Raw genomic sequence first — 23379 nt, forward strand, 5'->3', positions numbered from 1 at the left:
ATACTCATCATCGTGATTTGGTCAGAACAGGGCTCAGAGCCAGAGGTCAGGTGACCGAGGGTGGAGGGGTCATGGGTAATGGATGCGTGGCTGTCACAATGATGCTGTGGTAATGCTGCGGTTTCTCTCCCAGCTGGGAGTTGGGTGGGAAGGAGGCTGCAGCCTGATGACAGCCAGCCGAGGGCAGAGCTGCCTGTCCCCTTCCCAGCCCAGGGCCTGCCCACCACCCCAGACTAAGACCACTCCCAACAAGGTAAGGATGTGGATGCTCTTGCTAAGGCTGCTCTTCAGCAAGAGGGAAGGGAAGGGAGGGGTAACTGTTCCAAGCCCCGACCCCACAGACAAGGGGGTGGGGGGCAAGAACATGTGGCTACTACCAGCAAAGGACAAACTGGAGAGTATAGTAGAAACGGGGGAAGTGGGAAGAGCAGAAGATCATATATATTAAAAAAGTGACTTAAGACTTAAAATTGAATTAGTATTTGTACAGAAAGGTGCAGGTGGAATAACTCCCTCCGGCCTAGGATCAAAGTTATATGGAGAAATCATGGTGGACCCCTCCCCTGCCCCCGGTGGTGTCCCGAGTCGTTAAGTGCGATTGGTTAGAGTGGATTCCAGTCGGGTCATTCAGGCGGAGGAGGTGGGGGCAGTGGCAGGCAAGGGGGGCTCAGTTGCTGCAGCACTGGCTCCGGCTGGCTGGGTTGTTCTCCTGGAGGTTCACCCCTCGGGTCCCGCCTGGAGCACCAGCTGCATTCTGAGGCTCGTTCTTGGGAAGCTTCTTAGCTGTTTGAGAGAGAGAAAATGTAGCAGTAGGGCCACCCCAATACTCTCTGCCAACTGCACTGGAGCAGTCTGGTCCTTACCTACTAATCAGTGCTAACAAATGGAGGACTGCTGTCACCAAGTACATTTTGAGTGTTTCAGAAAACTGAGGCATAAGAGAAGTTAAATACCACAGAGCTCATTAGTGGTAGAGCCAGGAATGAACCCAGGCAGGATGACTCCTGAGTCAAGTGAGCTAAAAAATCCTAAGAAGGGGTAAAGGACAGCAATGGCAGGCTCTGAAATGGGTGGCAAGTGAAAAGTCAGGAAGTAAAATGTTCAAACTTTGCCTTGGGCTTCAGACAGTGCTCAGTTCTCTTACGTGTGGGAGTCAGATGGAAAAAACAATGAGTTTATCAGAACGTTAAAAAAAAAGTGCAAGTTCTGTTGAAGGGACCCCACAGACCCACTAGAGAATAGCACATAAGCAACATGCCTTTGGTGATGGTGGGAAGGGGACAAGAGGCAACTTACCTATTGCCATGAAAATTTCATTCACGTTCATTGCAGTCTTTGCTGATGTCTCCATGAACAGCAAACTGTTGTCATCTGCATAGGCCTGTGCTTCCTGATTCCCGACAGAGGCCAGAAAGAGGATGGAAAGGAAATGTTAGCAGGGGCTAACAGGGCCCCAGATAAAATCTTCACTGTTCACAGTCTTTACGTACAATAGAGACTGACTGGACAAATGCAGGGTTTTTAGGACTAAGCTCTCCTGCTCCAGGTTCGCCCTGAGGTGTCTGCTCCACACTCCCGGCCCTCTTATTCCACATAGCATCGTAGCTCACCAGTATAAGCAGATGCCTTACTCTAGCTTCCCTAGGTCCATTCTGCATTCTTGCCCTTCAAAATCACCAGGCTTGGACATACTTCTAGGAAGTTATCTTACAAATACACTTGCACATTTGGGCAAAAGCACCAAAGTATGAGGATGCTACTTGTCATTACAAACTACCAGAAGTTATTACAAACTACCTAGAAGCCCATCAATTAGGACCTGGCCCAAAGAGAAATTAGAAAACACAGTATGTATAGCATACTCCCATCTATGTAAAGAAAGAGAGTCACAAACATATGGACATTTCTGGAAAGAAAAACTGGGGAACTTCAGGGAAGAAAGGCTGAGTTTCTAAGGAGAAAAGAGAGTGAATATATAAATTTTACTGTGTACACATATTATATGAAAAGAGGACTTCTTTATCAGGAAACTCAGTTCTTAAGATGAAATAAGAAGCTTCACTCATTCACAAACACACCCATCACCAAAGAAAAAGGACAAGGGAGAGGCAGGTGGCAGTTCCTCCAAGGCCCAAGGTTGAGCCATGGAGGAAAGGAGATGAAAGCTGCGTGCTGGTCCTTGTGTGGCCCTTTATACAGCCCCTGAACAACCCAGGGAGGCCTGATGGAGCTGGCTCACACATCCCCAAGTCCTGTCATTTCCCCACCTGGAACTCCACGGCTCTCTTGCTGGCCAGGTCTGCCTTGTTACCCGCAAGTGCAATGACGATGTTGGGGCTGGCCTGCCTCTGTAACTCCTTCACCCAGTTCTTGGCCCGTGCAAATGTATCCTGAGGAGACAGGGTCAAAATGTCAGAGACAGAGGAGGCATTCTGCCCAGTGCCACTCATGAGTGAAGCTCAAGCTGGCAGAGCCAAATTATCTAAGATGCCACCCCTAAAGATTCTGATGAGATGTCCCTAATTAACAGAGGAAATCTGCCCACATCCCACCCAAGAACAGAGGGCCAAAAGGCCTGAAATGGGGGCATTTATAGCCAATTCCTGGGGTTTCAAGATGAGGGCAGGGCTAGGGTTGTGGCTCAGTGGTAGAGCACTTGCCTAGCATATGTGAGGCACTGGGTTCGATTTTCAGCACTGCATATAAATAAATGAATAAATAAAGGTAGATCAACAACTAAAAATAATAATAATAATAAAAATAAAAAGATAAAAAAAAATGAAGGCAAGGAAGAAGAGAAAATCTTTACTGTGTTGGTGATGTCATAGACCACGATGGCAGCCTGGGCCCCCCGGTAGTACATGGGGGCCAGGCTGTGATACCGCTCCTGTCCAGCTGTGTCCCAGATCTCAAACTTGACTGTTGTGTCGTCCAAGCAGACAGTCTGTGTAAGGAAGGCCGCTGTAAGAGAGAAGGTAGTGTCACCAGGCAAGGATGGGTTAGAAGCTACCCCTACATATTTTCTAGGCTTTGGTACTCAGAAGCCAACTGTTGAGATGGGCACTTCCAGACACTCCAGATAGCCACTGCCCCCAGCTTGGACCCAGAGCCATTTCAGTACCCTGTGGCTTGATGTTCAGGGAACACAGGGAACCTAACAGGGGAATGTGAAGCACTTATGCATATGCTTCAAAGGAGGATACTCAGTGCTAGAATAGACAGCCTGGACACAGCACAGGATCCCAGACAGCTCTGTGTAGAAAGCTGTTTTCAATGTCTGCCCTCCCCCACCTACTAAGGGCCTTGGGCACTGCCCCACTTCCCCCTTTCCAGCTCTGGATGAATGCTGAAGGGGCAGCAGGAAGACTGCTGACATGGCTCATTTTGTTTCCAGCTGCCTGGAAATCTCCTACCACCCAAGAGAGCAGAGAAAGGGTGACTCAAGTCCAAGGCTAATCCTGGCTTCAAGTTTACAGTGACCACTCAGGTGAGAGGCTGAGTCCAGACCCTAACTCGCAACCTAAATACTGACCAATGGGGAATCGACAATATGCACTGAGCTCCACAGAGGGTAAACTTCAACTTCAGCAATGCCAACCTATTACCAGCTGACTCACCAGCCATTCCCATCTGGAAAGCAGGAGGGGCCAGGGCAGATACATTGCTCCTTTTAGTAAGAAGAACCTCATAGATCCAGAGCTAGCTTCTCCTTCCCTGAGTCCAGGTCAGCGGAAAAGGCTCAGCCAAGGCCACACAATAAAAAAGAAGCTGAACCCAGGTAACTCCTACTAGTCATGACATGGAGTCTAGCTACTAGATTCAATTCTAGGGGCTAATGAGAAAGAGGTGCTGCAATCTCAGACATATTTAGTCTCTGTGTGGAATCAGCTTCTCCTATCTAGGCCAAGGCATTTCTTTGGCCTCTCTGAGGTATCCCATTTCCCTGGGTCCACTCACCTCCAATTGTGCTCTCCTGATACTCATGGAATTGTCCCTTGACAAAGCGGAGGACGAGACTGGATTTGCCCACTGCAGACTCCCCTAGCAGAACCAGCTTAAACTGACAAATCTTGTTCCCAGCGGCTGGTCCGTTGGGCCGTGCTGCTCCTCCCCGACCCGCCATGGCCCGTCCCGCCGAAGTAGTACCAGTGAGCGTGGGGATGGGGGCCGGTGCTAGGCAAGGAGGCACTTAGTGGGGAGGGGGCCTCCAACTGCAGGGGAGAAATAAGAGGTATGGGGTTAGTTCTGAGACTAGCGAGCCCTTCCTAAATTACAGGTCATTCTCCTGCCCTTCCTGATGACTCAGCTAACTGCCTCCCTTCCCATTAATCCCAGCCCTTCAGCCCAGAGTCAGGACAGCACCTCACTAGGCCACCTATGGCAGCTGGATGACTCAAGTCAACAAGCTCTTTGGGATGTTAATAAGACCACAGCCTGCTCTGTGCAGAGCCAAGTAGATGGTGTGGCAGATGAGGGAGAGTACAAGGAGTGTAGGTAGAAAGTGTGTCACATAAGGTGCTCAGTCACCAGATGGGCATTCAGGACCAGGGCCTAACAGTGCAAGTTGTTATCAAAACAGCCAATGTTCTCCAGAATGAGCCATTCTCTCGGTCTGAGGTGGACTATGGACCTCTGTGCACTGGAATCAAAGCAATGTTTCCCCTCATTCTCTCATTGAGAGCCTGTTTCCCCAGTCCTCTCATTCTTGATGGGCCAGGAGTCTCACACACATTAAAAAACAAAACACACACGAAAACAAAACATACCAAAGGCAATGCTCTGCTGGCAGCCAACTGCCAGCTTTCCCTTTTAAATAGAGACCTCAATTTCATTCTCTATTGGCAGAGGCAGGGGTTGACACACAGAAAGAACAAGGGGAAGGCGAGAGGGGTGGAGGCAAACAAGGGACAACAAAACCTGCTCCCACAGGTCAGCAGCTGGTATTCTAGCCCTGACAGTCACTCAGTGAGCAATCACTCTTGAGTGACAGCTTCAGAGGCACAAACTTTTTATAAACTTTGGAACTGCAAAGAAAGATGAGAAACCTAACTCCAGAAGTCTCTAGAAGACTTGTACCCAAACACACTGAGAATATTTTATAAATGAGAACTCTGAGTAGCTGTTAAGTTCGGTTCAGTGTTTGGACCTGCAAAAGTTTTTATTAGATGCCCTTTGCAAAATGGAGTCCAGAGAGGAGAGAAAGGGTCAGGGAAAGCCCTGACCTGCCCCTGGGAAGGGGAGCATATTCCCTTAGAGTCAAGGGATAGGTGTGGATGAACAGGACATTTCCATGGGAAGCATATGATCTATGCCTGTGCAAACAGCTGATAGCAAAGAGCTGGCTTTTTTTCAGCCTCAAATCGTTTCCACATTGGAGTTCTCCCAGCGACTCATTTAAAAAGTGAGCTTCAGGAAGAGTGATTCACTAACCAGGAACAAGTTTCCTTTCTGAACAGTACCAAAGGTAAAGAGCTTTGAAATGGGGCCATGTCTTCCCCAAAAGTTCAAGGAAGGAAGTATGGGGGGGGGGGCTCAATTGGTAACCAGAAATGCCATTTAAATATATCACAGATAAGATCCTTTCTCATTCCACCCCAATCAACAGCCAGGCAGTTCTGTGCTTTCTGAATCCTCGAGAACCTTCTTCATCAGGCTTACAGAAGTTCTAGGAACTCAAGAAGCACTTACTAAATGAAATCATTTTTAAAGACAGATAACATTTACTGAATAACTGCACAACTATTATCTCCTTTAAGCTTTAAAGGATCTCCTATTTTTGAGATAAATAACTTGATACTCAGATACTAAATGCCCTGCTCAAGGTCACACACAGCATACAAGTAAGAGAGCCTAGATGCAAACTTAGGTTGCTGCTCATACAAACTCATTTGTTATCACCCGCCATTCTTCCTGCTGTGGAAGAACAATGAAGGCAACTTCCACTCTGTTCTGGTTTTGAGTTGCAGAGTGAATGAGACTCTTTTTGGGACAGTACTTTTGCTGGCCCAGCCAGGTTTGGCTTGGTGGCAATCAGAGTGATTTTGCAGTCCCTGAGTACTCCCAAATAGTGGGAGGAGACATCCTAGGTCAGACACAGCAATAGCAACAGCTGGTTATTACCATGCATGCTCATGACACATAGTCCTATCTGGGCAATGTAATGTGGCTGGGTTCTAGACCAGGTATGAAGGAGTGGGGCAAGGGAAACAGGAAATTAAGTCCCTAATTCTAAAAAAAACTAAAGCAGCTAGGGAGCAACCAGCACCTACAAGCTGAGAAAAACAGAGGTAGCACATTTCCAAACCTGTCCAGATAGAATGTGATTTTTTAACAAGCCTGAGGGAAAGAAAAGCAAGTCTCATGCAGTGATTCTCAACCTCATCTATATAACAAAGCTATTTGTACGTCTGGTCCCTGGAGAGCCCACTATCCTCAAGTGCCACTGAAGCTCAGCAAGGGTTAGAGCAACTGGCACTAAGCAATGGATACAGGCACTAGCTTTGCACACTACAGGATGTGACTGTCTCCTGCCACTTCTGGGCCACCTCATAGAAGTCATTTGAGCTGAGTCTCACTAGTGCTATTAGTGACAAGACAAGGATAAGGGTTAATGAAAGCATCTACCGAGAGTCTTGTACATGTATTGTTGAATCATCAGCAGCTAATAACATTGACATGATCAATTATAATACTTTCTCTAAGACTACTGGTTAACAGACTCAGGCCTCCCCAGGGAACCAAGACAGGCTCCATCTGCCATAAACTGACTGTTGACATGTTCTTCCTGCTCACACTGATCCTGCCTTCCAGAGACACCTGAGCACGCTCTTTTTTTATTTTTTGGTGGTTGGGGACGGGTACTGGGGATTGAGCCCAGGGGCGCTTTATCACTAAGCTATATCCCCAGTCCTTAAATTCTTTTTTGAGATACTCTTGCTGAATTGCTGAGGGTCTTGCTAAATTCTTGCCTCAAACTGGTAATCTTCCTGCCTCAGCCTCCCAGGTCCCTGGGATTATAGGCATATGCCACCACACTTGGCAGACCCAGCATTTTTTTACAGTCTGCTGCCTCATGGTTTTCCTGGCCCCACTTACTGATCACATGAGCAGTGGTGTCCAACCTTTTTAGACAATAAAGCACTAAGGAAGATGACTTTGCCAATGGGGACCTGGAGATATGAGGGTAATTAAGTCAGGTAAAGGTCAGACCCAGGGCCCCAGGAAGCCTTAGCCCTTCTTTCCCAAGATTGGGAAACTGAAGACATTTCTCTGCCAGGTAGCAAAGGTGAAGGAATTCATACTCACATACTGAGCTGTCCTGCCTCCCAAGAATAGAAATCTTTGCTCTTGAACTCATGGTAAAAATTACCTATTGTTACAACTCAAGTTTTTAAAGCAGTTTTTTAAAATGACATAGTAAAAGTAGTCTTAGAGTCAAAAGTCAAATTCTCCTAAAGACCTAAAGGCATAGTCAAAGTTGCCTATAAGACACAGAAGGGGCCAAAGATCTCTCCCCTCCTCCAAGTATAATGGTAGCAACTGAGCATCAGGCCTACAGCAAGACTCTCCTTGTTGTGCCCCACTTCCCTACCCTCTAAACAGAATCCTGGTTGGTTCAGCAGCCCCTGCGAATGGGCACCAGTCCCATTCTCACATCTTCCACAAGAAAAGCGACAGAGTGCAAGGACTTAGGGGTACCCTATTCAGGGTATCTTTTCCAATGGTGCATGTGAGAGGGCAGAAGGGATATGAACTCCTAAACACTGGTTCTATGCACAGGCTGCTCTGGGGATGAGAGTGACTAGAGAAAGAAAAGAAGAAATAGTAGGATATTGTTCTTTCATGCTCTGGAGTTTTCTGTACTTTGGACACTAGAAGTACTTTGATCAGTGCTTTTTAAACTTTTTTCATCAGAATCACCCAGAGTGTTCAGAAAAAAACACTGGCCAACTAAACTGGTCACTCTAGAGAAAGAGTCCAGAACCCAGTGCTTTCTTTCTTTCATCTATCCATCCATTTTTTGGGTAGGGAGATGGATACCAGGTATTGAACCCAGGAGTGCTTAACCACTGAGGAACATATATTCCTAGCCTTTTTTGTATTTTATTTAGAGACAGGGTTTCCCTGAGTTATTCAGGGCCTTGCTGAATTGCTGAGACTGGCTTTGAACTCAAGATCCTCCTGCCTTAGCCTCCCAAGCGGCTGGGATTATAGGCATGTGCCACCACACCTGGCTCATCCATTCATTCTTGGGGCTTAACCGAGGGGCACTTTACTACTGAGCTACAACCCCAGACCTTTTTATTTTTTGAGATCCTCCTGCCTCAGCTCTCCGAGTTACTGGAATTACACCAAGCCTGGCAAGAACTCGATGTTTTTAAAATAAGTTCCCCAAGTGATCTTAAGTAGCTGATTTAAGTATTGAGAGCTTTGATAAAGAAATATGTAATCCAGGATAGAAAGGCACTCTGATCAGTGTCAAGGACAATACATGGCATCAGATTGGGGTGGGGTCTTGATTTCACTCAACAATGAAGTCTTCAAGACACCAGATACTGCTGGAAAGTCACCCGTCCCCAGTCTCCATTAGAAATAATCACCTTTTGCGAAGCACAGTGGCGCATACCTGTAATCCCAGCAGCTCGGGAGCCTGAGGCAGGAAGATCTGGAATTCAAAGCCAGTCTCAGAAACTTAGCCAGACCCTGTTTCTAAATAAAATATTTAAAAAGGGGCTGAGGATATGGCTCAGTGGTTGAGAACCCCTGAGTTCAATCCCAGTACTAAAAAAAGAAATTTTCACCTTTCCATAATCTATGAAGTCACCCACTATCTTTAAAATATCTTTTTAGTTGTTTTTTTTTAAAATATTTATTTGAGTTGTAGTCGGACACAATACTTTATTTTATTTATCTTTATGTGGTGCTGAGGATCGAACCCAGGGCCTTGCACTTGCTAGGCAAGGGTTTTACCGCTGAGCCACAACCCCAGCCCTCTTTTTAGTTGTTGATAGACCTTTATTTTATTTATTTATATGTGGTGCTGAGAATCGAACCCAATGACTCACACATGCCAAGCAAGTGCGATACCGCTGAGCCCCAGCCCTACCACTACATACTTTTTATCCTTCCTGGTAAAAGGGTGAGCAATTCCAGCTGATGGGTGTCTCTTGTGCTTCCTGTTTGCTTAAGAGACTTCCTCTAACTCAGAAAGCCAACACTGCCTGGATAGTGAACTGATTAGGGAAACCAGACTGTTGACCAGAGGGTGGGTGGAGACTCTCTCAAGGTTAGCTGAGGGTAGCTTGAGAACCAGTGACCCACCCAGGGCCCCCTGGAGGTCATTCTTGTCAGCAACTTCAGCTATACTTTCCTCCAGGAAAAAGCATTCCTGAAAATATTTAACACGTAACATGGAGCTAGAGAAGGCCACAGCAGAAGCAAACTTGTTAGTTTATAGAAAAGGAAACACAGGATATAGAGGGAGAGGCAGAGAGGTTCAAAGGCAATATTAAAAGGAAACTAAATGGAGCCAAGGTTCTGCAAATGCTCCAAAGGCTCAGATTAGCTGAAGATCACTGACCTATAGACTTAAGACCACAGCTCTTCCATGCAAAGGAATACCACCACTGCCGGCACACAGAAAGAGAGGAGAGCCTCCCAGTAGGATGACCCTGGCTTCTAGCTGGTCACAGAAGAAAAGGTAAGAAAACTCTGAGGCAACAGAAGCCATCTTAGGTATCCACACACCCAACCAGCAGGATACTTGGGAGGCTACACCTGATTTGTTTCAAGTCCTGGCTTCACTGTTGCTCATTTGTGTGACCCTGGCCAAGTCATACAAGGGATGGCTTCTTATCGACAAAATGATATTATTTAATACTAATTGCACTGGGTTGTTGTAAAGGTTAAATGAAACAACACATAGTGTTTAGCATAGTATTAGGCTGAGGGTAAGGTTCCAACAAGTGGTAAGAGTATTAGACTACCGGCTAATTAACTAGCTTTGACTCATTGGTTGAAGGAGCTCAAAAGGGTCTTAAAGACCTAATCCTATCCTTGCCAATTACAGAAAAGGAAATGAAAGTGAGGCAAGGTGACATAATCAGGGTCACACAGCCAGTTGGTGGCAGAGCCCAAGCCCAAGATTCATAACTCAGGCAAGGCTCCCCTATCAGAAATACAGAGAAAGCCCCCAAGAACATTAACAATGTCTATTACTACATCTACTAAGAATTAAATCTTAGATGGGAATTTGACTTTCTATGGATACTTCGTAAAATACTGCTTCTAGCAGGGAAACACGCATTTCTATCAAACTAAAAACAAATAAAACAAAAAAATCCATTCTGATGAATGGAAAGGTTCTGTATCTTGACTTTAGAGGATGCAAACAAATGCAAAAATCCATCAAGCTGTACACTTAAGATCTGTAAATTCTTGGCTGAACTGCAGTGGCCTACACCTGTAATTTCAGCTACTCAAGAGGCTGAGGCAGGAGGATTGTAAGTTCAAGGCCAGCCTCAGCAACTTATCATCTTAGACCCTGTATCAAAATTAAAAATTAAATAAAAGGGCTGGGGATGTATTTCAGAGGTAGAATGCTCTTAGGTTCAATTCCTAGTACTGGGAAAAAAAGAAAAGTGAACTTAACTTGTATATATGTAAGCTACATGTTAATAAGAGGTTAAAAAATGCTAATGGTATAGAATTTTGCATATAACAATAAAAATTAAAGCTTAGAATTGATACTAATCTATTCTAGCTTCCCTGCATATAAAATATTTTCTGCCTCCTCTTTAGTATGAAAAGATATAGAATAATATTAAAGATAATAAAAAAGATGATGCCTAAATTAGATGACCCAAAGAGAACAAAGGTACCCAAATGTTAAAAGTAATGGACAAGATAATGGGATTACCATAAAAATATGATTATTGCATATATATTTTTGGATTTAACTGTGGGCTGAAGAATTTTACAATTGTTTCCTGAAAACAAAACAAAACAAAACAAAAAAGCGCTAATATTTATTGTCTTTTTCTTTTTTTTTTTTTTTTTTTAAAGAGAGAGAGAGAGAGAGAGAGAGAGAGAATTTTAATATTTATTTTTTAGTTCTCGGCGGACACAACATCTTTGTTTGTATGTGGTGCTGAGGATCGAACCCGGGCTGCACGCATGCCAGGCGAGTGCGCTACCACTTGAGCCACATCCCCAGCCCTTTATTGTCTTTTTCAAGGAGGAGAAAGAGGTTACATTGTGATGCTTTCTGCTCCCCCACCAGTCAAGAGTATCTACAGAAGAGAAAAAGGTTTAGGGGCTAAAGGGGTAGAATCAAAGACAGTGGCACCCTCCTGCATAAGCATGACTGTGGCACTGCTACACATAGGGCCTGCATCTCACCTGGAGAGTGTAGCAGAAGGTTCCGGAGGCCAGAGGTTTAACAGCCCAGGTTGAGATCCAGCGAGGACTCTAATGGGAGCTGGGACTCACTCCTCACACCAGTAAGCAATAGGCTCAGGGGAGGAGGCAGCAAGAGAAGAAAGGGGTGCTGCCTTTACAAAGCCACAGAAGGACTCTTTCTGGGGTAAGGGAAGTAACACTCAAGAAGGGACACTCAAGGTGAGTTGGGTCCCCTACAACTAGGACAGGCTCTTGAACCTCCCCCCAGCCTACTCAACTCCCTTGACTGGGATTAGTTCCAATTCATTCCACCCCTACGTTTTTAAATTTTTTTTTAAGTTGTGGATGGACACAATACCTATATTTATTTATATATGGTGCTGAGGCTCAAACCCAGTGCCTCACATATGTGAGGCAAGCACTTTACCACTGAGCTACAACCTCAGCCCCCAATTCATTCCCCTTTTAATGATAAGACTTCTGAGGCTGAGTGTCTAGACTTCCACATCACAGTGAGGCCCCCGGGAGTTCCGGAGAGGCCCAGCCCAGACCCCAAATTCCTCCAACACCAGCAAAAGGGGCCAGTGTGCAGGGGTACCAAGGGGTGTAAACCCTGGAAACACATCACCAAATGTCTAGAATGAACCTGGAGCTTTGCCAGGAATTAGCCAGGATGGAGTCCAGCCAGCTCTCATAGCCATTTTCCTAGTGTAAAAGGCATGTTGGATCTCTCCAGACAGATCCTAAGCTGAGTTAGGTAGAAACCACCCCTGAGGCAGCAACCCCCAGCTTCCTGCTCTAGCAAGAACTCCAAGAAATCCTTTCTTGATCTCCAAGCTGCTTTCTCAGCTGAACATAGCAGCTGGGTTCCCTGGAGAGGCCCAGAGAGGCAGAGTCAGCGGTAACTTTCAGGCGAGGATGGAAACCTCCAGTGCCTGCTCCCTCTCATGCATGTGCTGACGAGGCTTGGTCAGTGTGGTCTGCCCATACTTCCCAGGAAGGGCCCCCTGGTTCATGGGCAGCTCGATGATCCTCAGTCATGGGCACTGTAGACCAGCAGAGGATCCAGAGGCTTGGATGGCAGTACAGCAAAGCAGTCTGACAGGCAGGTGACCGTCACAGCTGTACCAGTCAAGGATCATTTGTCCTACCTACTGATTTCTGAGACACTCCTGAGACAATTATCCCTAATGAGGTCTCCAACTCTGCACACCTTAGACAGTCTGGCTGTGGTAGATTCTCTGCCCCAAACACAAGCTCAACTTGAAATGTGGCACTTTCCACAGCACAATGTCCACACATGTCCAGGCACAGGGCACGGGGCGGGGGTGGGGAGAATGGGACTGCAGCTGCACGGTAACTTGTACTCTGCCAGCTAGCTCTTCCCCTGCCAGTGCCAGATGAGATGCTAAGAAAACGGGCCAAGGCGCTTCCCTGGCTCCAACACACACTTGCTGTTGTCCCAGGATGGGCAATGCATCATCTAGATGCCCATCAGGATGGATGTGGGATTCCTGCTGATCCACAATTCTCACAATGAACTTGTATCTGTTTTGCTTGTGCAGTCACTACTTGGGACATTCCTAATTGGAATCTCCTTAGTGCACAGCTTGTCTTCCCCTGTCTTGGGAGGGCCTCTGCAAGGGCCAGGAGTGTCAACAGGACAGCTGCCACTATTACTGGCACTCCAGGCCCAGCAGGACTCCAAGAACCTTTGCTGAAAGCCAGGGTCACTGGCAGCACCTGTTCCCCCAGCCACTCACACCAACAACTGATACCTCTCACAAACCATTCCTGTCTTTACAAACAACAAAAGCAAGCTTGCTTAATTAAATCACTGCCCTCTTTGTTTCACCCTGAGCTCCTCCACAGAGAGCTGAGGTAAAGTTTGGGAGGAAAGCAAGGGGAAAAGAATCAGGTATCAGATCCCAGCAAGCCAAATTTCTCTTGCTCAGACACCACACACACTGTGGTCAGAGGCTGCCCAGCTAACAAGGTCAAAAAGTTCAGAGATCAGAGGGACAATGGCTGCTCTCAGAAGCCTGGACACCAAAGAACATTATTTCTGACATACTCTTCTTTCTTAATTTTGGCTGAACAAAATGTAGAAATGGTGCCAGGTAAAAAAATCAGGCATCGAATGGGTCTAAACAAGATTTGATGAATGAATCATACTTCTGCTTCCATGGCCCCAAATTTTCATAAGACTACTGTAGGTGATCAAAGCTGGGAGAACTTGGGTTGAAAGTGAGAAGGCAAAAGAACCTAAGGGTACTATTGCATGAAAAGGACCCACAATACAAAATCCCCAGAGGCTGGACTGTGGGTTTTTCTTGTTTTAACAGAAAATAACATCAAGCCTGACACACTGTGGCTGCTCATAAACATGGTGAACTGAGCAGGTGATACAGGGAGGCCTGGGTAGAGTAGAGGGGGCAGCTGAGGGCTTACATACATGTCCATTTGCCAACTTGGACCCTCCAGGGAAGCCACAGGTCAGCTGAGAAGATGCCTCACTTACTCTTGCACAACTTCTCAGGCCCTGACACACAGGGGTTAAGAGTATCGTCAGACAAACTTCATCTCAAGTGCTGAAGCCACCAGGCTGGACTTGTGTTGTGTCACTGAAAGCACCTAAAAAATGGAGAGACCAGCACCCTGGCCTCCCAGGGTTGCCGGGAAGATGGTGCTCTTAGCAGAGGGGGCTACAGCAGCACTCAGTAGTGCTCGCTGGCCAGGGGCAACCCTGCCTCCCAGTCCCTGTGAAGCAAGTGGATATCTCCATCCTCATGTTCAGACATCCTTCCACATTCCTTTCACCTCCAGTTTCCCTGGACCCCATTCTTCAGTGGTCCTCCTTTGAAGAGAATGTGGAATAGGACGTCTTTCACCAGTTTTCTAGAAGATCCAGTATCCTGTCAACAACTCAATCTTGAATTCTCTGGATACACCCCAAAGGCCACAAGAACAGAGGAGGGAACCACCATCACTTGACAAATCAGTACTGAGTTGAAGCCCCCAACCAGGCAAATCATGACCCCCTTTAAAAAAAGGGGGGGGGGAACCACCACACAAAGCATCTTGAGCCCCAGTGCCCTTCCTTCCATCTCAAAGCCTCTTTCAGGAAAAGGAAGAAGTAGTTCAGTTGCAGGGGGGGGGGAGGGGGGAGAAGAATAGGGCAGCTGACGAAGAAACCAGAGTTCCTTTTAAAAACTAGGCTAAAACGCTCGAGGTTTGGAAATTGGCGTCATTCATCACCACAGCAGTCTGAGCAGCTCACAGAGCAATTTGATGACTAGGAGAACAGCTAGGGTGAGAGAGGCCACCCACGCCCTCCTCCATGCCTGGGACGCTTCTGACAGAGCCACCTGAAGGGGACACACACAGAGCTATGAATAGAAGGCAAGAGGCTTGTAAACCAACTCCTGTTAAGATCTGGAGTTAGTGTTCCAGTAGGCTCAAGTTACAAATCTTCAGAGGGTGCCGGTACAACAGAAGGATTTAAGCTATTCAATGATTCAGGATCACAGCTCAAAGTGACAGCCTGCCCTGAGCCTGCCTGGAGCCACAACACTGCACAAACCCTCCCAAAGGGGAGGTCTGTTTTTGAATGGCAGCAAAAGGGTCTAGAACGTGGAATTTCATATGGAATCTCAGACCTAGAATGTAGGAAGGTTTGGCTGGAGAGCTTAGTACTTGAAATAGAGAATGATTATATATCCTCACACGTTCTCTTCCCAACTGGATAGTAAACTCCAAAGTAAATACCACATCTGACCATTTTTGGATCAGATGCAGCATCAGACTGGGGTACAAGGAGAAGGATTTATGTGAGCAGAGGAGCGACAGCCTGCTGGAGGGACCAACTGCCAGGACTGGAGTTGATTCTCACAGTATTCCCAGGTACCTTTCTACCTTACCACTCTCTGGAGTCTCCAGTGACTATGACTAACCATCACAAGAAGGAACAACTTGAACCCATTCACATAACTCTGTATCAGCAAACTAGAGAAACTGTTCACTAAAAAGGTAATGGCTTTGGAAAGTCAGCTGATTCTAGGGCTGGGGCAGGAAATACACAAAGAGAATCTTACAATACCAAAAAGTAAGGAAATACTGAAAAAAACAAAAACAAAAAACCTCACAGTGATAGAGTAGGTTAAAGGCAGCTAGAAGTGCAACTATTGGTCAAAGCTGGAACAATGTGAGCAATAAAAGAAAGCAGGATTGTATTATAAATCAAAGTGTAAAATAAGTATCTGTGAATCAATACTGATATATAAATAATTGAAAAAATAAATGAAGGAGAATAGACAGTTCTTGTTTAGAAGAATTTAATAATTCATGTAGTTACTCCACCCATAAGGAGGAGGGCTTAACTCCCCTCTCCTTAAGCGTGGGCTACAAGTACTGATGTCCTTCCAAAAAATACAGCAGGATGAGAAGGGGCTAACTTTACAGTGAACACAGGGAAGAAACCTGACAAACATCACCTCAGCCGATCAAGGCTGACCTAGACCGTGATAAGTCACATTGACTATGTGCCCTTGATGGGATGGTGATGAAAATGGCACTTTAGGTCAAAAGTCTTCTCCCAAACACTCCTAACCACCCCAGTCCAATCATAAGGAAAACATCAGCAAATCCCAATCATGAGACATTCTACAAGATACCTGACCAGTACTCCTTAACACTACCAAGGTCATAAAAACAAGGAACTTTTGAGAAACTATCAGCTCAGGGGAGCTTAAGGAGATGTAACAACTAAATGCAGTGTGGGCTCCTAGAACAGAAAAAGGACAACAGATAAAAACTAAGATCCAGATGAAACATGGACTTTAATGTACAGAGCTAATGCAAGATACTAATAATGGGAAACTGCATGTGGGGTTTGTGAGAAAACTCTGCACTATCTTTCTAACTTCTACAACTATTCTGAAAGAAAAAGTTTATTTATTTATTTTTTTAAAAGGGATGTACACACCTGATTCCAGTTATTAAGGAGCCTGAGGCAGGAGGATCGAAAGTTTCAGGATAGCCTGGGCAACTCTACAAGACCCTACCTCAAAATATTTTATTTTGGGGGACTCAGTGGTTGTGTGCCCCTGGGTTCAGTTCCCCCTGCTGGGAAAACCAAACAAAAAAGGGGTGGTGGCTTATCTTGTGACAAAATGATATCCAAGGATAGCAGTTATCAAAAACACACATTCCTAAAGATGAGTTAATTTGACAAAGGGGAGGGGTAAAAGGGATGTGCAGAAAGTAGGGTTGGTGGGAACCAGACCAACAGTCTAGAGGTGAGCAAAGGATTACACCAAACACCACAGACTTAGGAGTGTGGAGTCCAAAGGCCACACCCATGGAATACTCAAGGGAAGCTGCTCCCACCACCTACTGCTGCCACCACTCTTTTCTTTTTGCAATGCTAGGTATGGTATCTAAGGCCTCACACAGGCTAGTCAAGACCCTACCACCAAGCTACACTCCCAGTCCTGCCACCACTTGCTTAAGACCAGCCTCTCAAGATCAAGCTCTGTGCAGACATGCAGAATAGCACCTGTGGACAAGAGTGAAATTTACTTACACCAAGCTTTGCTAAGTGATGACCTGGGTCAGTGCTGCCTCACCACACACAACTGCAGAAGTACACTATGTTCTGTGCTGCTACCAGATCCAGAGCCACACCCACCCTCTCCTATTTAAACCCAACACCGGAAATGGAAATTTGGAGAGCTCTACCCTGAGGAAATTTGGTTTGTGACGTGCCCAACCCCCATCATCTGTCCTGATAATCCTTTTTTACCTGTTTGCTCTCTGAACATCTGTGAGCAACATTCTGGAGAACGGACTAAAGATGGAGTTCAAGCTGAGAATCAGATGAATGTAAATCTGGATCCCAGGTTCACCACATCCAAGTTAAGTGAGATCATGAAGGGTGTGATGAAGGAAGTGGGCAGGCATGTGCCTCAAGGGCAGGTTTGGATGTCTGCCCTTCCTTTTAATGACTCCATAGGGGGTCTACTATGCAGAGTACCATGCTGGATACTGGCCACACCAAGATAAAGTAGAAGATCTGTGCCCTTAAAGGGTTCACACACCATAAAAGGAGGTAAACAGAAGCAGGAGACAGTAGTAAAAAGAAAGTCCATGGAGGAGAAAAGCCCTTACCTCCTTGGGACTTGGGAGAACTTCACTAAGGAAGTGATAGGCAAGCTGAGCTTTGAGAATAAAGTGGAGAGAAGCAGCTTCCAGGCAGATGAGATGGACAAGAGCTTTCCAACCAAAGGAAACAGTATACATCCAGCCCAGAAATTCGGCAAGGAGAGGCTGTGTTGCATTGTGATCTAAGTATACACTCAATTCTAATCCTACCTCTGTTACTTACCCAGTAGTTCTCCACTGTAAGGTGGGGATGAAAAACACATCCTACTTCCTGGGGTTGTTATGAGGATAAAATGTGTATGCTTAAGGCCCATAAGAGTGACTGACACACAGTAGCAAAGCTTAGTTTAGCTTTAATTTATATTATTGTCTCTGCATACAGGAGATGGGACTATTTACTCTGAAAATAAGTTTCTTATACTGCCAGGCTATAAATGTAGAGGACTCCTTCAAAAAATATTCCAATTCTCTTCTGCCAAAGTTCTTGGAAGCATTATCACTTGAATTTGGGGACATCCTACCTCAAGCACTGCTTCTCAAGCAGCTCCAACAGAAGTGCCCTGACTGGAGCCAGGGGAGGAGAAATACAAATCTCAGGAATTTGAGAATCAAACCCAAGCAACCTGCTACTTCCAAAATATTGTCTTCAAGTTTCCTGTTTTAGCTTAAATTTATGCAAACTTTGCATTCCAATCTAGAATAGATCCAGGATGCTTTAATATGAAAATGCTTATAACTTAAGACTGAAGTTTCTAAAAGATGCAAAACCTTATCTAGTCAGTGCTTCTGAACATTCACAGCAGGTGAACTCAGGAGGTCTGAGAATCCCAGTGAGAGAAGTGCAATGATTGCCTTAGCATTCTCTTCTGGCAAATGGGAACGCAACCCACATTAGTTCTATTCAATATCTACATAAGGAGACAATATGTGAAACTATCAAGCAAAGTCCTAACCATAATAGCAGACATTTGGTACTAGTAGTAAATCAGAATTCTAGGGATGAGTTACTTCAAAATCCCAGCTACCTGCCAGAGGCAACTGCTATTTTGGGAGCTTCTGTTCCACATCCAGCACTGGACTAGCTCATTTACCCTTTGTCTTTTTTTTTAATATTTATTTTTTAGCTTTAGGTGGACACAATATTTTTATTTTACATTTATGTGGTGCTGAGGATCGAACCCAGTGCCTTGTGAATGCTAGGCAAGTACTCTACCACTGAGCCACAACCCCAGCCCTTACCCTTTGTTTCTAATTTTGCAAGATATTTAGTATTCCTGTCTTATTGGAAGAAACAGTCTCAATGAGGTCAAGAAACAAGCCTAAGGTCACACAACTGGTAAGCAGGGGAGTCAGGATGAGAATTCAGTTCTGGCCAACTCCTAAGCTCTAGCACCTTTCATACCACCATACCACCACTGTTGACTAGGAAAAAGTTACAGGAAGGAAGTTTTAAGAAGTATTTGTTTGGTGGGGATGAATTTAAATTTGTAACCTAATTCTATTTCCATGTAAATTCTAGTGAGACGAGCAAACAGTAGGCAGCACCAAAGGGAAATGAGAGGACCAATCTCAGGCCAGCTCTGCTGGTTCCCTAGTCCTCAGCCTTGCCCAGTGGGACCCCCCGGGTCCATTCACTTTTACTTTCATTTTCTAGCCATCATGACTTTCACTCACGTTCCCAGGAAATTAATGGCATGCAGACATCAGGAAACTCTTGGGCCCTGAAGGGTACTGGCTTGGGACTCCTAACAGTCATACCCTCCAGAGGCAGAGCAGAAGAGGTTCAAGAAAGAGGACAGGAGGATGGAATAAAGGTAGGGGAGGAAAATGGAAGCAAATGAAGAATGCCAGTGATGAGGAAGGCTAAAGGTAAAGAGTATGCACTTGTGCCCCTGCTTGCTCACCCTGCGTGTTCATTCATTTAACAAGCAGACCAGATGGGAAGAGGGCCTGCTATTAGCAAAGATGGGGTCAGATATGATCCCAAGCCCTGGCCCAACCACTTCTAACTATACAGTCTAGGCAAACTGCTTAAGTTCCTTGAGCATCATTTCTAAGGTGAGGACACTCACACACACCCCTATCTCGAGGTCACTCAGGAGCAATGTATGTGAAAAGAACTCTGTAATTTTACAATAATTTATAAATAGTAGTTGTTACAGTCCCCCTATAAGCAAACACAAAGGTAGAAAAAGGCCAACTAGATGTGAGAGGCAAGAGGGGAAGAGAGAAGCAGCCTCAGAAAGGAGGGAGGGGCTTCTATCCCACCAGAGCCTGTCTCCTCCTACACAACAGTGTCAGATCTATTGGGATTCTACAAGTTCTGAATGCCAGAGGCAGCTGCATAACCACCCAGAGCTCTAGTCTCTCTCAAAGGGAGAGTTTCTCCTTCTAAAACCTGTTTCAGAGTCTGAGGACTCTTGAAGAGCTCCATTCCTGATGAGGTAAGTTTAGCAGAGTCTCTCTGCCCCTCTCTCTCAGAGGCACATGCTGACTAGATCAGAGAAACTAGGCTGATGGAGGGAGTCTCTAGTGAGGCCACAAGGATATAGAGATTGTAACTCAACTATTGACCCTAATAAGAAATGGTTTGTCTAGTAAAAAGAAAAATAAGTGCATCACAGGTCAAGCTCCAAATATTATAAGAATTAGACATTTGCAACTAGCCAGAAATAGTCAAAAAGGTCAAGAAAAAACTTTAGCTTTTTAAGTAGTATCCAAGGATGGTTAAGGCAGCTACTGACAAGCTACAGCGATTCCTAAGGATTGACTGGCTTTCCTTTCCTTCCTCCACTGTAAATAGCAAGGGTCAGGCATGGCTTCAGAGTAAGGCTACCCCTCATTAAGGTATTCTGGTCTGTACTTTGGTCATGTAAGAAACTTACAGCTTGGTTTGAGACACAGTCAATTCACACACAGGATCATATAGCAATACGATACATAGTTGGGGGAATCAGCAGTTTCTAGCATATATGAGAAGTCCTTTGGCTACAAAAAATTGGTGCATTAAGAGTCTAAAGCTGCCACTGTCATTTCAACTTACTCCTCTGTAATAAGTCCAAGCCCAAAAGGGATTAGAGAGAGACTTTGGTGTGGCACAGACCTGTTGCACTGAGTAGTCTATGTGTGTTGGGGGGAGGTGAGAATGGCAAAGAGATGGACCCTCAATTCCAGACTCCTCATGTTTAGTCTCTTGCCTATAGATCAGCAGACAGCAGTCCCAGGAGGAGCAGTCCCTCTGAGGCAGCTTGGAAACCACTCACATGCTCTGGGAAGACAGGGCTGAGCCTGGAGCAAGGAGGTAGGAGGAAGGGAGAGAGAAGATAATGAATGGGCAGATCCACCCTGATCTGTGATCTGTACTAGGATTGAGCAAAGCTCAGCTAAATTCTTCAGAGGCAGGAAAAGAGAGAGAAATACCCAGAGAACAACATAACCAGAGGACAGGGCTGGGGGCCCAGGGAGTAAAATCAGAAGACAGTTCATTCCTAATTAGTGACCCAGAATTCAAACTCTGCTGAGGTCCTGGTTGGCTCACTCTGGCTTGAGGAAGGAAGGAGCAGTGGGAACGCAACATACTTCTGTGAGTGTGGACCGGTCTCACTCAGACCACCCCTCCACACCCCACCCCTCCACACCCCACCCCACCCCCGCCGCCTAAAGGAAATCAAGATAAAATTCTTCCAGGGCTGAGACAACTGTTCTTTGGGGGGACGCGGGGAAAGAAAACGACGACAGACAGCACTTTCTGCTGCCTCTAAAAGAGAAGGGAGACAGGTTCCTTCATATCTGGCAAGGACCCTCCAGTTTTCGGAGCAGGGGGAGCGGAACTTAAGGTCCCTCTCTCCCATAACTGAACTGGACAGGCCAGAGGAGAACCGCAAAGATTTCCCTAAGGCCCACGCGAAGGACAGGTAAGCGAAGTAAAGAAGGGCTCCCCTTTTGGCCCGACGCCTGGAGAGCCCCTTAAGAGGGGGCTACGGGTCGGGGGAGGGGTCAGTATCCCCTTAAGCTGGGGTTGGGCGGGAGGAAGCGGTGCCCGGGAGAGGCTTCAACGCGGGTGAGACAATAGTTCTGGGACAGGCACACTCACCGCGGCTCCGGGGCGGCGGCGTTACTTGGGGCCGGGGCTCGGACAGACTCTGCTCCTCTCCCCCCCGGCGGTGTCCCAGGCTCCGGCCTCCACTTCCGCCTTTCAGCCGCTCCGGATCCGGATCTCCACCTCCGCTCCGCCCCTCCATGCTCTCAAGTGACTGACAGGGCGGGGAGACCAATGGGAGGCACTCATGGCCGACCCACAGGCGACGCGGGAGGGGGCCGCGGGAGAGGAGGGAGGGCGAGCGCGAGAGGTGGCGGGACTTGTAGTTCGCGGCGCTGGGAGAAGCCGGTGGCTGCCTGGGACCTAGGCTTAGGGTGTATTCCGCTGCCGGCGGGGCGGAGTCAGACCAGGCCTGTTAACCGGTTCCAGGCACCCAGAGGGAAGGCGGATGGTGGAGCACTGGAAGAGGACAGATGGAAAGGAGAAACATGCTATGAATGAAAATGTACAAGAGGCCTCGTGTACCAGTCCTATGCACTCACTAACCCGGAGAAACCCCTGTTCGTACTTTGCAGCCAAGTCAGCTCTAGGAATCCGATTTTGGAACATTCAGTGACTGGAATGACGATGGAAGTTTATAGGAAAAGTTTTCTGGAAAATACTAGGTGAGATCAAAGAGAGAGCTTCTGCCACCTCGCAGGCATAAAAACCTCCTACTTTGGCCCAGCTTAGCTTCCGATCACAGATCACACTAGGATTCCTGCCTCTCCCCACGCCCAATCAGAACCAGCTCTTCTCTGATGCCAAATACAAAGAAACAGACAACATTTGCCCCTGCACTCTCCATCCATTAATATGGACTAGAACCCATCTCCCCTACCCCATATGGATCAGGACTATTTCTACTTCTTCTGCTCCCCTCAATACAGATTAGGACCATTTCAGCTTCTGTTCACTCCCTCCCTCCCAACATAGGCCAGTGCCTCCTCTGCTTCTGCATTTCATCAGGGACATTACTCAAAATCTGTTTGGAACCAAAGCCCACCCGAGACACGGTGGCCATTGTGTCTATGACCCTAGCTAAAACAGTCATACTCTGGAGCCTGAGCTGGAGAATGGAACTAGGACAACCCCCCACAAGTTTGTGCCCACACCTTGTTCCATCTGAGTGTCTTGGGTTTTGTTTGTTTGTTTTGTTTTTTGATTATTATTATTTTTTTACACAAATGGAGCACAACTTTTCATTTCTCTGGTTGTACATGATGTAGAGTCACACCATTCATGCAATCATACCTGTATATAGGGTAATAATGTCCATCTCATTCCACTATCTCCCTCGCATCTTGTTTTTTTATAACATCCATAACCTGCCCCCCTCAACAGTGATCATCAGAGAAGTGAAAGCTGAGAGAAAAGAGAGGGCTTAGGAGGGAAGAGGAGATGAGGCTGAGTGGATTCCTAGCAGGTTGGGGCTCTTCCCCTGCCCTGCAATAATAGTTCCTTATACAGGAGAGGTAGGTAGTCCTCTGAGCCTACTTTTCCAAGGCTGGCAGTGGGCCTGACCCAGGACTGTCCCTCCCATATACTGTGTGTTTATTTGTGACTGTGACTGGGTGGTGGGAAGGAGAGTGTATAGCAGGCCCTTAGGGACTCATTAAGGTTTCTCCCTCATCCCTGGGGATCCCTGGTGGCGTGAATGTGGTGCCAAGTGGATTGGCTGGCGCCTTTGCCCTTCCTAGAGACAGCAACAGGCCCCCGGGGTATGGTGAGGAGTGACT

At 46.4% G+C, this 23379-nt stretch overlaps 1 protein-coding gene and 1 long non-coding RNA gene across 3 annotated transcripts; one reads left to right on the plus strand and one right to left on the minus strand.

Annotated features, from left to right (window-relative positions):
- Positions 1-415: 415 nt before the first annotated feature.
- Positions 416-21777, minus strand: Rab5c (RAB5C, member RAS oncogene family). 2 transcript variants are annotated; one of them, XM_046446623.1, is made up of 6 exons: positions 21656-21777; positions 3958-4211; positions 2810-2961; positions 2268-2390; positions 1297-1390; positions 416-783 (listed from the first exon to the last, which is right to left on the minus strand). In XM_046446623.1, exons 2-6 carry the CDS (start codon positions 4121-4123, stop codon positions 668-670), a joined length of 651 nt encoding a protein of 216 aa, XP_046302579.1. In that variant the 5' UTR covers positions 4124-4211; positions 21656-21777; the 3' UTR covers positions 416-667. The 2 variants fall into 2 exon arrangements, with proteins under 2 accessions (XP_046302579.1, XP_046302580.1); XM_046446624.2 differs by lacking the exon at positions 21656-21777 and adding an exon at positions 20666-20830.
- Positions 21267-22828, plus strand: LOC124094035 (uncharacterized). The gene is made up of 2 exons (XR_006852106.1): positions 21267-21476; positions 22031-22828. It is a non-coding gene; the product is annotated as an uncharacterized LOC124094035 (long non-coding RNA).
- The last annotated feature ends 551 nt before the right edge of the window (positions 22829-23379 follow it).

The sequence above is a fragment of the Marmota monax genome, unplaced genomic scaffold, assembly GCF_021218885.2.
Source record: "Marmota monax isolate L192 unplaced genomic scaffold, Marmota_monax_Labrador192_F-V1.1 WCK01_AAM20220418_F8-fsc00346, whole genome shotgun sequence".
NCBI lineage: Eukaryota > Metazoa > Chordata > Mammalia > Rodentia > Sciuridae > Marmota > Marmota monax.

What these genes read in the sequence shown, in the direction of transcription:
- Rab5c (XM_046446623.1), bottom strand. Translation starts at nt 4,123, where the DNA reads ATGGCGGGTCGGGGAGGAGCAGCACGGCCCAACGGACCAGCCGCTGGG. An exon ending in TCAGGAGAGCACAATTGGAG is followed by an intron (nt 2,962 to 3,957) that starts GTGAGTGGACCC and finishes TCTCTCTTACAG; the next exon opens with CGGCCTTCCTTACACAGACT. An exon ending in TCTATGACATCACCAACACA is followed by an intron (nt 2,391 to 2,809) that starts GTAAAGATTTTC and finishes CTGTCTCCTCAG; the next exon opens with GATACATTTGCACGGGCCAA.